Below are 14,326 nucleotides of genomic sequence, written 5' to 3' on the forward strand. Positions count from 1 at the left end.
GCCATTGCAGTCGCTTGGGGAGTGAATCAAAGCACTTGAGATCTTTCTGTCCTCTGTAGATCTGCCTTTGCAATAAAAATTTAAAAAGGGAAGAAATGCCATGCACACTAACGAAACAATTGAGCAGCTTATGTTGATATCAGATTATTATATTTCATAAGAAATGCTGCCTAAGAGGGACAATTTCTAAGAAAGATAAATTTCTCAAGGGTACATTATCTATTCAAATGTGCATTCACCTAATAAAAAATTTAAAGTATGTACAGCAAAAATGGGTAGTTGTTAAAGGGTAACTTGACAATTTCGTATTATACTTGGTGATTGAAACTCTTCTCCAGATCAATTGCAAGAACCCCAGGACAGAAAATCAGTAAAGTAACCCTCTTAGTCAATAGTGTAATCAATTATAAGAAGGACAGAAAAACAGAAAATCACTACAGTGCAGAAGGCAAACAATTATTAACCAAGTTAGCCTTATTGATATAAATGTTTGAATACTCAAAGTATGTTTGTTAATTGTTAAAAAAGTAAAAGTATATCTTACAAAACCAGTATTTGCAGAGCATCATCATATTTGAAATTTTAAAAGCATTATCACTCTATATTTCTGTATTTCCAGTCTCTTCCCTCTTGATTCATTCTGTATAAGAACATCTAACATATCCACCACTTTTAGAGGTACTATCTTTCAAATATCTTTCAAATATTCAATAAAATATTTCAGTCATTACAATATACATTTATAATATGATTATTAGATCATCTACTTTGCTAATATGTATGGTTACTTTTACTGACAAATTTCTTGATTTTAAAATTTATGGCTTTTTTCCCCAAATGTTATTGCTACTAACATTCCACATAAACATATCATTATTTAGTAAATTGAAAATGACTGAATAAAAACAATTTAATTCGCTAGAAAAAATTAAAAGTCCAAACCCAGCACTGAGATGCAAAGATTTACAATTGAGTTTTTAGGTAAAAATTGAAGTTCAGCAATTTATCGTTTAGAGGCATCAAATCAAAACAAAGTGACATTCCAAAAAAAGTAATAAATAGGCAAGGTGCCCGAGGTTAATTGAGTATTTGAAAAAGAAAGTAAAAATATCATTAAATTAGAAATAGGGTCATCTTATCTAGATAAGGATAATTAAAACCCAAATATTAAGTTTCATTAACAGTTATATCCAGGGAGAAAATCAATCAAATACAGGCAAAAGTTAATGAACTAGGTGATATTGGTAGTGATGGAATAAAGGCAAAATTAACACATCTCTGTAACAGGTCAGTTAAAATAGAACATGAAAAGCATTTTCATATTGCAGTTTTGCATAGAGTTAAGCCGGTGTGCTCTAAGATGCTCATCCCTACAAAACATTATCCATATGGATGTTTTATTTTTCTGTGAATATTTCATATAGTTGATAAGATTTTAGATTGCTTTAAAATTATGAAACACTGAGTATCTCGATCGCCAAATTAGTAAAAGCTACCCAAAGTTACATTTTATTTATGACAAAAGTTTAAAAATTAAAATTTTTAATAAGAAATTTGAATTTGATCCTCTACTTATGATTCTCACCTTTGAGAATTGACGTGAAAATGCCAAATAAGAAAAAAGATCAAGTCTAGTATACATTAAAAGAATGGCATATCATACTGATGGAAGGATTGTTTTAAAACACAAGTTTAAGCCTTTCTTTTGAATGTATGTGCCTGAAAAGCATGCAAAAACTTGCAAATCTCTAAACTTAGAAAAGTATTCAAAGTAGATGACCAAATTAGTAAGCTACCTTAAGACAATTTAAATGTTTTAATCACAACTTAACAATTCTAATTTGTGGATCACTGATTTGAAAATGTTTACATACTATATAAATGTGCTGATCAACAGAACTGATAATTCTGACAAATCCAGAAATCAATTAAAACACACACACACACACACACACACACACAAACTCGAGTTTAAAAGACCTGTGAGGTAGATAAATCTTTGACTAAGCTTCTGACTTTAAAATAGAGCTAACCTTTTTTTGGAACTTGCTATTTGCTATGAAGATTGCCATAGAGATTTCTATGTAATTTCTAAGTTGTTTCATTTAATTCTTCAATATAAAACCATTTCACAAACTTTAATTAATGCTGACAATATACAAAACCTTCTATGAAGCAGTATGGAAATACTACAGAAGAAAATGATTCTACTGTCCTAAGGTATTTGCATTTTGGAAGAACAAATCAATATTCTCATTTTTACATGAAGTGAATCCAAAGTCATGGATCTTGAGCAAACTTCCTATGGCCAAATGGGATCTTATGTCCAAAAATACGCTCTAACCCCAGTTTATGGTCATGTCCATGACTCTTAATAGTAAATGATGTTACCTCAGTAGGGAAAATAGCACACGACTAAAAATCCGAGTACAGAGATCATTACTGTATAGTTGCCTTTTTCAAACTTCTCAGTAATTCAAGATTTTTTAACATCCATATTAACATGAAAAGTCAGAGAAGAACAGATCTTTGCGTGCTTGTTCAGTCCCCACTTGACAGAATGGAGTCAACATTTCCTTCCAGATCTCCCACGAGTGGTGGGGATGGAGGCCACCACCTTCAACTTCCAAGATGAGAGTATTTGCAGGAGGCTTGCTTGAAAAGCAGAGCAGGGACTGCATTCCTCACATTCTCAGCCAGATTTTAACCACTATTGCCAACGTTTGTCTTGGGCACTTTCAACCATTAATCATCACAGTCTCTGATATAGGACATAAAAATTTAATAACTCTGGAAATAAGATCTAAATAAAATAGCTTTGAAAGGATGTTATTTTTATCCATGGAGTTTGGCATTTGAAATTTTCAGTAATTAATCACTGATGAAACCTTGAAATTATGGATGAATACTCATATTTGAATAGATAATTAACTCTCAAAGTTGACTAAGGCAACAGCTTAAACAAGTAAAAATACAATAGATGATAGAAGGTGCCTGAACCAATAACTCAATGATGACAATCTTATAAATATTCCAAGAAATGCATGGGGTGACTAATGCAGTGGATAAAGCTGTCACAGGCAATACTGGCATCCCACATGGGCACAAACTCGTGTTACAGCCACTCGGCTTTCATTTCAGTTTACTGTTGATGGCCAGGGAAAAGTGACACAGGATGGGCAAGCATTTGGACCCATGGCAGCTACTTAGGATTCCCAGATGAAGCTCCCAGATTCTGTCTTCATCCTGGCTCATAGCCCTGACTATGTGGCCATCTAGGAAGTGAACGAGCAGTTGGAGATCTCCACATCTCCCTTTCCCTGTAATTCATTTCAAAATGTGTATTTTTGAAAAAATATAAAAGATTGGGACATTGTAGCAAGTTAATCAATCATCCATTGCAGGATTGCATGCACAAAGTTAACTATACACAAAGCAACCTCTAATCAGTATTACCACAAACCATAGTAAGTCAAAATCTCACCTTTTAGAAAATGTGAAAAAAGCCAAGTAACAAAAATTCAGATTCTTTTAACATAATCAAGAATTGGTGTTGTCACACAGGTTACAGTTGTTCCTCACTGTAATCAATGGTAAAGTTTATCATTCCTACAAGTAAAATGGGGGGAAAATACCCTACACTTAAAATACGTGGTAGAACGATTCAAGAGATGCATGTACTATACATAAAGCACTTTATTACCTGAAAGAAAATGTTTCCGCCGGCTACACAACTAAGACTTGGCTGAAAAGACGACATTTAGGACGGGTCTCTAAGGATTAGCAGGATTTTAACAGGCATGATTGGAAACAGGAAAATATGTTTCTGGGTCAGGAGATACAGAGGGAAATAGTGAGAAATCCTAAGGAAAAAGTAGAAGAGGGTTCCACAGCACAGCCTTTAATAAATATAGATAAGTAAATTAGCACGGTAAAATGGAGAAGCCTGAAATACACACAAGTATTTGTGATTCCATTATGTGACAAACTAACATAATATGCTTAGGGAGCAAGTTTTATTTAGTGATACTGAAATAATTTCATATGCTATTTCATATTGAAAACATAAAGGTGGTGCCAATGAACTAATGATCCAAATTAATGAGAACATTACAAAAATCACTGCACAAATTTTGTAGTTGAAAAAAATGAAAATAAAAACATCTAAATCCATGAGATACAGTTTCTGCGGATCTTTGTTGGCTAGATGTATCTCATGTAGGTAAAGGAGATAAATGGGCTTTGATTTTTTTTAACCCATTCTACTAATTTGTGATGCTTGATTGATGGCTTTAAACCATTTAAAATGAGTTAATATGGATAGGTGGAAATTTGGTTGTGTCATTTTAAGCAATGGGTTGTTCATTAATTTAGTTTCCTGTTATTTACTGCAATGTTCTTCACATCTGCCTTTGGTTGTGGTGGGCGCTACTCCTTTTCTCTGTCAAGAGAACATCTGTAAGTATCATTTGTAGGGTAGTTTGGAAGATGGATATTCCTTTTTCTTTACTGTGGAAAAATTGTTTCATTTTCAAGGACAAAGGAAAGCTTTGCAAGATACATTTTTCTGGGCCAACCATCTTCCTCTTATAATCTATGTCATTGCATTCTCTTCTGGCATGCAGAGTTTCCTGTCAGATATCAGCTGTGATTGAATTTCAGGTGCACATTCAAGGATATTTTCCTAATGTTTGAAGAGAACTTGATCATCCTGTGTCATGGTCAACGCTGTTTGGAGTTCTGTGCTGTCCTGTGTGCTGTTTCCCAATTCTTTCTCCAGATTAGGGAAGTTTTCATGTATCATTTCATTGATTATAGCTTTAATCCCAGCTTCTCTTTTTGGAACTTCCGTAACTCTTATGTTGGGCCTTTTAACAGTGTCTCTTCATTCTTGAATACTTTGGCTAGCTTGACCCAGCTCCACTTCGAGCTATTTGATTGTTTCACCATTGTGGCAAGAAATATCTTCCAATTCTGAGAAGCTTTCTTCTGCTTCATTCATTCCATTATTAAGAGATTCTACTGAATTTTTAATTTGATCTATTGCATCCTTCATTCCCAATAATTTGGCTTGGTTCTTTTTCAGTGTTGCTATTTTCTGTGTGACATACTCCTTAAATTCCTTGAACTCCTGTATGTGCTTCTCATTGTTATAAGAAGCTTCATCATGAGCTTTCTGAATTCTGAATCCCACATTTCCTCTATATGTATTGCTCAATTAAATTTGAGGTTGGCAAAGGCTTTTGCTCCTTTGCAGAGGAGCCTTCAGTAATATTCATCGTGCTCATGTCTTTTTTGCTTTTGATCATTGTGCTTCTGGTTAGCAGGCTCTTTCCCTTAGAGCAGGTTTCTGCTGTGACGCTCACAGGTCTACAGTTTAGTTTTGTTTATTCTGTTTGGTAGCCAGTTCTTTATTTGCAGTAACTTGCACCATTCCCTCCAGCAAGTTTCAGGTCTGGCCTCTTGTGTTAGGCTTCTACCCTGGTCTCCATAGCCCCAGCTCCTGTCTCCCACTCTCCATCTCCTATGATCCTATACTGTAGTTGCACTACTGTCTGTACAAACATTCTCACACTTCTAGTTCCTGCTGATCCCAGGATTAGGGAGACACCAGGTATTGTAACTAGGTTGTTGGTGGTCCTGATCTGCCAGAACCTGCTTGCCACTACATCTGAGGGGAACCCAAACCTATTTGGATCCTTAGGGTGCCCAAGTTGATATCATTTTCCCTGTGGGACCAGTGCAATGCACTGAGATGGAAGTGAGTTTGCTCCCAGCTCAATACATGCACATAGCCTTTGCCAAACTGTACATAGCACCTGACGTGCCCTTGGTGGATATAGAGGTAATTTTTTAAACAAGGTAATTTTTCTAATTTTAAGGAGTCATTAAAGAAACTACAAACAAGTTTTTCTCAAAAAATATTTACAAAATCCTACCACACATGCCATCATAAATTAACAATACTCCTTGGAAGGCTATCTGAGAACCAGTTTAATGACTAATACATAAAAACACCAAGAAATTGAGAAATTAATACAAATAAGTAACAAACAATTCACAGAAGTGCTATACAAATGGCCTATAAAATTCTAAGAAGTTTTTCAATGTCCTTCGTGTTCAAGGAAATATTAATGGAATGAGCAATGAAATAACAGTATTTATAGGTTAAAATGGTAATCAGATTGATTACAAATAATGCTGTAAAAATGAGCAAATGGTATCTTATTACTCATAGGTGTAGGAGCTGTTATTGAAAAACAATGTGGCAGTAGTTATTAAAGTGACAAATGTACATGCCTTTTGATCCATCAGTCCTACTTTTGTGAATGCCTGCTATAGAAAATGAACAACACCCGACAGGTGACAGGGTTGTTTATATTAACATTGTATTGTAGTAAAAAAAAATACTGGGACTGTGCTGAATGTTCTAACTATGAAGGACAGTTGATTCAATCCTTGTAAAACTGCATGATGCAATAGTATGCAGCTAGCAGCCAATATCTTGATCTGGCAAACATTTATTGGATATGATGCTTTATTTAAAAATGAGCACAAAAGGTTCATATTAAGCAATAGTGGCCGACTCTGTTGGGATGTCTACATTCCACACTGGATAGCCTGGTTCAAATCCCATCAACTTTGCTTCCTATGACCCTCCTATTTATATGCATAACAGATGATGGCATAACAGCTTAAGTGTCTGAGTCTCTGCCATTCATATGGGTGACCAGGATATAAATCTTGATTCCAGCTTTCTCCCTGGCCAAGATTCAGCTATTGCAGTCAATTGAAGAGAGAAAAGGTAGAAGATAATCTTGCTTTCTGAAACTGGGCGATTCCAATAAATGGAAATCAACCTTTAAGAAAAGTCATTCATCATGTATGAATGTGTGCATCCAGGAGACCAAGTACATTACAGGAAATTAGTAGTTGTAGAAAGTCTCATGGATGGAGGCAGCTTAAGTACATATTTAATTCAGGAACATTTTGTTTCAGTCATTTCTGTAAAAGCATATATTAGTAATCTTTCTAGGTAACTTTTGCCGTTAAAAAAAAAGGACATTTTAAAGACTCCAATATTTAAGTGTCTGTAAGATTTTCTCCAGATTGCTTTACTGAAATGAGAAGGAAAAGGAGACTCTTCATCTAATTACTTAACAGACAATCCACATGGAAAGTGAAGTATATCAACCATCGCAAGGTCCCTAATTGTGATTGCATTTTATTGCACTCAGCCTATTAAGTACTTAAATTGCCAGATAACACAATATCAGTTCCTAATAGTGTAAAGGATATTAACAGTATTTTTGTCCCCTTTTAAGCCCTGTTCCAACCATCACATGGATGAAGGTTAATGGCTATATTCCCAGTAAGTCACGTCTGCGGAAATCCCAGGCAGTGCTGGAAATACCAAATGTGCAGCTAGACGATGCAGGAATTTACGAGTGCAGAGCTGAGAACTCACGTGGAAAAAATTCCTTCCGTGGACAGTTACAAGTATACAGTAAGTCTCTTCAGCAAAACAGGATGTTTCCTTCTCGAGAATGTAGTTAAAAATGCAAATGTAATGCTGGACATACTGTTGCCTACAATTGTACACTATAATCATACATGTCTTACATTATAAAGTATTTTAAATGTTTTACATTAGAAATGGAAATAATTATCAATATTCATTTAAAATGTAAAATTTATATCCTTGGAAATGAGATATTCTTTGCACTAACAAATTCTTTGCTAGTTAAAAATCTTATAAACCTTATTAATTCACTCTACCTTTCCTCTTGTAAGGAGTTACAACACAGTACTAATGAATCAAATGTTATCCAGCTGTCATGTTTTCATGGTTTTATTGAAACAAGTCACATTCATTAGTGTTTATTTCACCTATCTGCTATTGTCTGATTATGGTAGAATTATGGGCAGAACGACTAGGTGCTTTTAAAAGTTTTGAATTACTTACTACAAAACCTTTATAAAGAAGTGTTACTGGGCCCGGCGCGGTGGCACAGTGGTTAAGGTCCTCGCCTTGCACACCCGGGATCCCATATGGGCGCCAGTTCTATCCCTGCAGCCCCGCTTCCCTTCCAGCTCCCTGCCTGTGGCCCAGGAAAGCAGTCGAGGACAGCCCAAAGCTTTGGGACCCTGCACCCGCGTGGGAGACCCGGAAGAGGCTCCTGGCTTCGGATCGGCATAGCATTGGCCGTTGTGGTCACTTGGGGAGTGAATCATGGGACGGAAGATCTTCCTCTCTGTCTCTCCTCTCTGTATCTCCTCTCTGTATATCCGCCTTTCCAATAAAAATAAAATAAATCTTTAGGAAAAAAAAAAGAAATGTTACTGATCTCTGGCATATGTTAATCCAACAATGTAGATCAGAGAAGCTGTTGATTGCAAGTCTGAACATTGTGCATAGTGCCTAGTTAGTTGTTTATAAAACTGCAACAGTCTGATTCAAATGTTTTCAGTCACATATTCCTTTCTATGCATTTACTTATTGCATCCACATCTTGAGTTTTCTTAAATTATATAATGGGTAAATGGTTGTATTCTGAATACAATGATTTATTACAATATAAACAAATATGTTTAAGTTTGTCATTTGATTATGTTGATAATTGAAATATCCATCAACCAATATCTAAATTCAACCTTTCTTTATATTTTAAAACTCCTTTAAAAACTGTCTTCCAACCAAACTGACTATATACTACACATTTTTTTTCCTTAATTTAATTGCTGCTAATTAAATCTCTCATACTGCTCCATTTTATGGAAATTTTAGAGCCAAGCATACTGTATGCTACAATAAAGGCATGTGCAAAGGATCATAGAGGGTGAATTGTCTACTGTACGACTCTGCATAAGTTTTAGAAATGATATTTAATTCTAGGGACAAATTAGGGAAATATCCAGAAAAAAAAGAACATGATTTATTTAAGAATTTTTAAGACTGAAACAGCAGCACAGGTTTCATTCTTGTAAGGCCACGGCTGTTATATTTTGATGAAATCCATAGAGGTAAAAATTGATAAAATTCATTAAAACAAATCATTAGCACTCTAAAGCTAAAGCAGTGTCTTATCCTCACAGCAGCAAGTGTGAAATGTTACAGGTCTCTTTTTATACATACAAATCTGATATTTACTGGCAAGTGTTCAACCTAACTTTACTTAGTGAAATACACACACACACACACACACACACACACACACACACCTCTGCTAGGAGCATCATATTCTCTGAAAGATATGAAAGATGCCAGGGCATGCCCAAAATGACTGTCACTAGGATTTGCTCATACCAAAAAGAATGATACAGTACATCCTGGGAGCTAGGCTCTTACATGGCCCACACTTGTGGTTCTTCTTCTCATCCCAGTAACTTAAAGACAGCTTTCGTTGTTGCAAGGAATGTAGAAAAATATTTCATTTAATACTACTGTGCAGTTTTTGGTGAGAGGAAATGCCTCTGAAACCATCTTGGGCTTGCCTCATCATGCACAATGGATGAACAGTGTAAACCAACTGGATTAAAGCAGCATGTCAATAGTAAAATGATCTGGGCTATTACCTAGAAAGAGAAATAGTTAACCACTGGGCATAAGATTTTGGCAGACCAAACATTGTGTACTGAAAACACATGACCTCCCAGTGCAGCCCATGTTTAGAATTACTTCCCAACATGCTCATCAAGTGTTCAGGCACTCTGAATTGCCATAGATAATTCTCATTTGTGGCATCTGCCAAAGGATTATGATCAGTGTCCTACTAAAGTCTACAAGGATTCCAGTTGTTACATGTTCACCCAGTGTTTGTGCTCCTAAAACTGTTTGACATGAGGGATTTCCTCCTCACCAACCTCTAAAAATGTATACCTTGTCTTGACCAGCAGTTCCACCTGTCTGGCAGGAGGTATCAAAGTTTCACAGTTGTGTAGGTTTTAAGTTCAGACACTTCTTAGTGCAATGGATTTCTCTTAACACTCTCCCAACTCTAACTGTGGCTTTCCTGTTTCAAGTAGAGACTGACCTTTTTATGCCAACGATGGATACTAAAGATATTGAACCCAAGTTCTTTGCTGTAGTTCAATTTCTTCAAAATGTAATGACTGAAATGCTTTAAAGGATAAGTTTAATTAGATTTCTAAGGCAGTGTTTCCAAGCAACATTCTTTTTTTAAATCAATGTACTATGAAAGAGTGCTTAAATTTTAGGCATAAATTTAAGCTACTTTTAAAATATTCAGCAATCTATTACAAACAGCACAATACAACATAAAAATATCTATGATAATTAAATATATGAAAATCAGGATAAACTGATGTGTCCAATATAACAAATAGGTTTCAAAATTTTAGTAACAAAAAACAAATGCAAAATTTGGAATTAATCTGAACCTTAGTATATTATGAAAAATTACTGAATATACTTTTGTTATACAGTTTTGTGGGTTAAGTAATTTTAATTATTTCTATGCCTCCCCAAGTTTCTGGTGATTGATCAGAGACATGGTTTTAACTGGACACAGAAGACTTATATCTACAAAAATAAACTGAACTTTGCCCACTGATTTTTTCCAATTAAAGAAAATTATCAGAAAATAAATGTAGAATAAAGCAGAAAGAGCAGAAAAGTGACAGAGCAAAAGGCGGCATCAAGAGAAATGGCAGTTGGGAAGGCAATAGAAACATCACTGAAGCTGTCTTACATTGTAAAAGTGTCTCAAAAATCAAGTTTTTGTATGGAAAAGTATTATGCAAAATGTAGGATATGTTAAAGATTACATGGGCCCTTCCAGCTCAAGCAGGAATTCATTATTTTATAAAGACACTATTGCTCTGATTACTAGATAATAGTAATAGCAAGCAAAAGCTATTTAAGAGCACAGATATCAATATTCATGCCATTAAGAAAGATGCTTAAAAATACTAAGTTGCACTATAGTAAGCATACAATAAAGTAAAAGTATAAAATATGATGCAAAAGTTTTTGTAAAATTTTTATGTTACTTTCATAAATCTTAATGTCTTCCAGTGTCTGAGGTTCAACTGCAAAATTTGCAAAACAGAGATTGTTCTTTTCCAGTTTCTACCATTAAGTGTTAAGCATTGTGCCCAGTAGATTGTATTCATTTCTATGCAAATATTAAAAAAAATACTGGTTAGTACAAGGTTCACTGTGGGGAGCAGATCAAAGCAACAGACTGTACAAGCAAAACTAGGGAACTGTGGTCTGTGTAGTGCATCAAGTTCAAGTGTTGCCTGTGATGTCAGCATCCCACATGAACACATGTTTGAGTCCTGGCTGTTCAACTTCAGTTCCTGCTCCCTGCTGATGTTCCTGCTAAAGCAGTGGAAGATGGTGCAAGAAGCCAAGACCTATGCCATCCACATGGGAGATCTGAAGTGAATTACAGTCTCCAGGGTTTGGCTTGCCCAACCCCAGCCACTGCAAATATTTGGGGAAGTGAATCATCAATTAGCGATTAGAATCTGTCAACAAAATTCAGTGAATCTGTTACTTTGTCTCTCAAAGAAATAAAACTTTAAGAAAAAAGAGGAGCTTCTGTTTCAGACACTTCTCTTGTAGTTGATAGGTTCATTCATTAACTCATAAAAGCCTTACATAATGTAATTCCCATATGATAAATGAGCAATCTAAATCTGGAAGTGCAAAGCTTGTTACTTAAATCCCATACATAAATAGCAGTCAAACCAGAATTCACCTTAGCAACGTGAGATTAGAATTCTACTCCCAACTATAGCATCCTATGTCTCTGTGGTACATTAGTGACCCAAGGCTTGAGATAAGAATGGGATAAGAAGCAAATAATAAAGCATAGTAAGTAGAAATTAATTTAGGAGCAAACTGATGCATTAAAATTGTTTCTCATTAGTTTTCCCATCCCTAACTTTATTCAAAATCATGTTTATCTCTAGTAGGGATGATTTTTAAAGATAGTTTAGTTATTAAGATACATTGGAATTTAAGAAATGATGTGAAAAGATTCCTTTTAATAATTTCATATGTTTAAGGAATCTAATCCTCTCGAAAGAAATCCTTCCTCTGCCTTAAATTTTATTGCCAGAAAAAATAGTGTCATGTGTGTTCATAGATGACTCAAAATTCTCTTAATAAACAGGCAATGCGTTGGAGGGTAGAAAGCAGAATGTTTTATATTTTATTACAGAAGCAACCATTGAAATAATAATTGTGCTGCACTTACAGAGGAGATTCATTGAGGTTAAATATCTCATTCCCAATCACATCTTGGAGGTAGGGCAGGATAGTACTGGGACTAGTTCCCACATTTACCTTTCATCTATATCATCTTTCCAGCACACTATATTACACCTCTCTGGTCCATAGCTGAGAGCTATAATATTAAAAATGACCTATGTCAATGAAATATGTTGACTGTTCAATACTTAAGAGTACAGAAACAGGGGAGGCAAATAAATCTTAACATTTATCTGTACACATTCGCAGAATCTCTAATGACAAGAGATAATAAACAAAAGTTTTTATGCACATCTGCTTAGGGTTTCGAAAATATAACCCATAGATGAATTTAAAGCTCACATGCATTATAGAAGTAGTTGTCACTGTACAGTGCACCCAGTGAGATTCTTAGTTGCTGAGTTTCAAGTGCTGTATGCCTTATTTTCCACACCTTAAAATAGGAGCCTTAACAAAAGCTGGATAAAAGAAGTTATCAGGCTTATTTTCAATGTGATTCAACCTTTTTCTTTTTCTAAATATAACAGATTCTTTACAATGTAGACTGTGTGTGATTATTCATTAACTTTATCATGAAAATCAAAGCTATTTCCCTTTACTCTCAATCCTTTGCTAAAAAATTAATGCATTTTATAGATAAATTTCTTAGATAGTCTAAATTGTAAGGGTAAACCTTCTGTTTATTATATATTACCAATAATTTGCATTAAGAATCTTGCATAATTTTTCCATACCAAGAGGAATCATTTGAGGGTATTATCTAGTGTTTACTTGTTTAAATATTAGTTTAGTTGCTATTTTAGTTTTGCAGTTCGTTAAGCATCTTGCAATAATCAAAACAGAACATCATCTACATTTTCCAAGTACACTAAGCAGGATGCCACCTCATAGATTCAAATATTATGTATGTTGATTTACCAATGATGGTATTAAACTTATTTCAATATGAAGCTTAACTTCATTTTGCATTATCTACAGCTGACATACCATTTGTGTTAATGGGTCAGTGCACATCTGAATTAGTATGTCTGTATTTGGAGGGCGTTACCTGTCAAGATTTTGATAGCTTATAAATACTAATTAATAATGGCATCTAAAGCAGAAATCACCCGTAACAAATGTGTTTTCTCTTATGATTCAGATATTACATATCTGCATATTATCTTATATATATGCATGTATGTGTATATATATATGTGTGTATGTGTGTGTATCTCAGAGTGAGTCCTATGCATATTGAGGTTGGCACAAAGACCTACAATAAGCACACACTATCTTAATTGTAAACAGTAAGAACTGAAACCGTATCTTATCTGTCAAAAAATGGTACATTGACATTAATTCAGAAGGCAGTGAGCAGACTGCTTCTGTTTGCACATTTCTTGTTAGAATTGATTTGAATAATGCAATTCTGTCACCCACTCGAGTTTTATCTGACAAACATACATTGTGGGATCATATATTTTTCAATGTAAATATTGCTCTATTGGTAGTATCCCAAAAACACTTAAAGCAACAAAAAGTAGAAGTCTAATATATTCCTAAGAAAAATTCATTTGGAAGTCAGTACTCTATTAGGCAATTTTATAAATAATCCAGGATGGTCTTGAGGAAACATTAAAATGATTTCTAATATTTCCTCAGACTAGAAAATATTTAATGTTAATAGCTCTTTCAATTTACTAACTTTTAAGCTCTGTTTATTTTTTTGCGTCATAAGCTTCCAATTTGAGCATTGGTGGCAACACATTAAGAAATCCATTTAAAAATTACTAAAACAACATTTTCTAATCAACTATCATATTGAGCAATATGTACTCAAAATAAATGTATTTCTTTTTTTAAGATTTATTTTTATTATTTTTTTTATTGGAAAGGCGGATATACAGAGAGGAGAGACAGAGAGGAAGATCTTCCGTCCGATGATTCACTCCCCAAGTGAGCACAACGGCCGATGCTGTGCTGGTCCAAAGCCAGGAGCCTCTTCTGGGTCTCCCATGTGGGTGCAGTTTCCCAAAGCTTTGGGCCGTCCTCAAGTGCTTTCCCAGGCCACAGGCAGGGAGCTGGAAGGGAAGCGGGGCT

At 34.8% G+C, this 14,326-nt stretch overlaps 1 protein-coding gene across 2 annotated transcripts in view; it reads left to right on the forward strand.

Annotated features, from left to right (window-relative positions):
• The window catches only part of CNTN5 (contactin 5), a 1,028,052-nt gene that overhangs the window by 775,509 nt on the left and 238,217 nt on the right, over positions 1–14,326 (forward strand). For both annotated transcript variants that reach the window (XM_040976845.1, XM_040976846.1), the window contains one exon: positions 7,326–7,507. In XM_040976845.1, the coding sequence (XP_040832779.1) occupies positions 7,326–7,507 (182 nt within the window). The remainder of the gene's footprint in view (positions 1–7,325; positions 7,508–14,326) is intronic.

This window comes from Ochotona curzoniae, unplaced genomic scaffold, assembly GCF_017591425.1.
Source record: "Ochotona curzoniae isolate NIBS_2020 unplaced genomic scaffold, NIBS_Ocur_1.0 contig_2723, whole genome shotgun sequence".
Taxonomy (NCBI): domain Eukaryota; kingdom Metazoa; phylum Chordata; class Mammalia; order Lagomorpha; family Ochotonidae; genus Ochotona; species Ochotona curzoniae.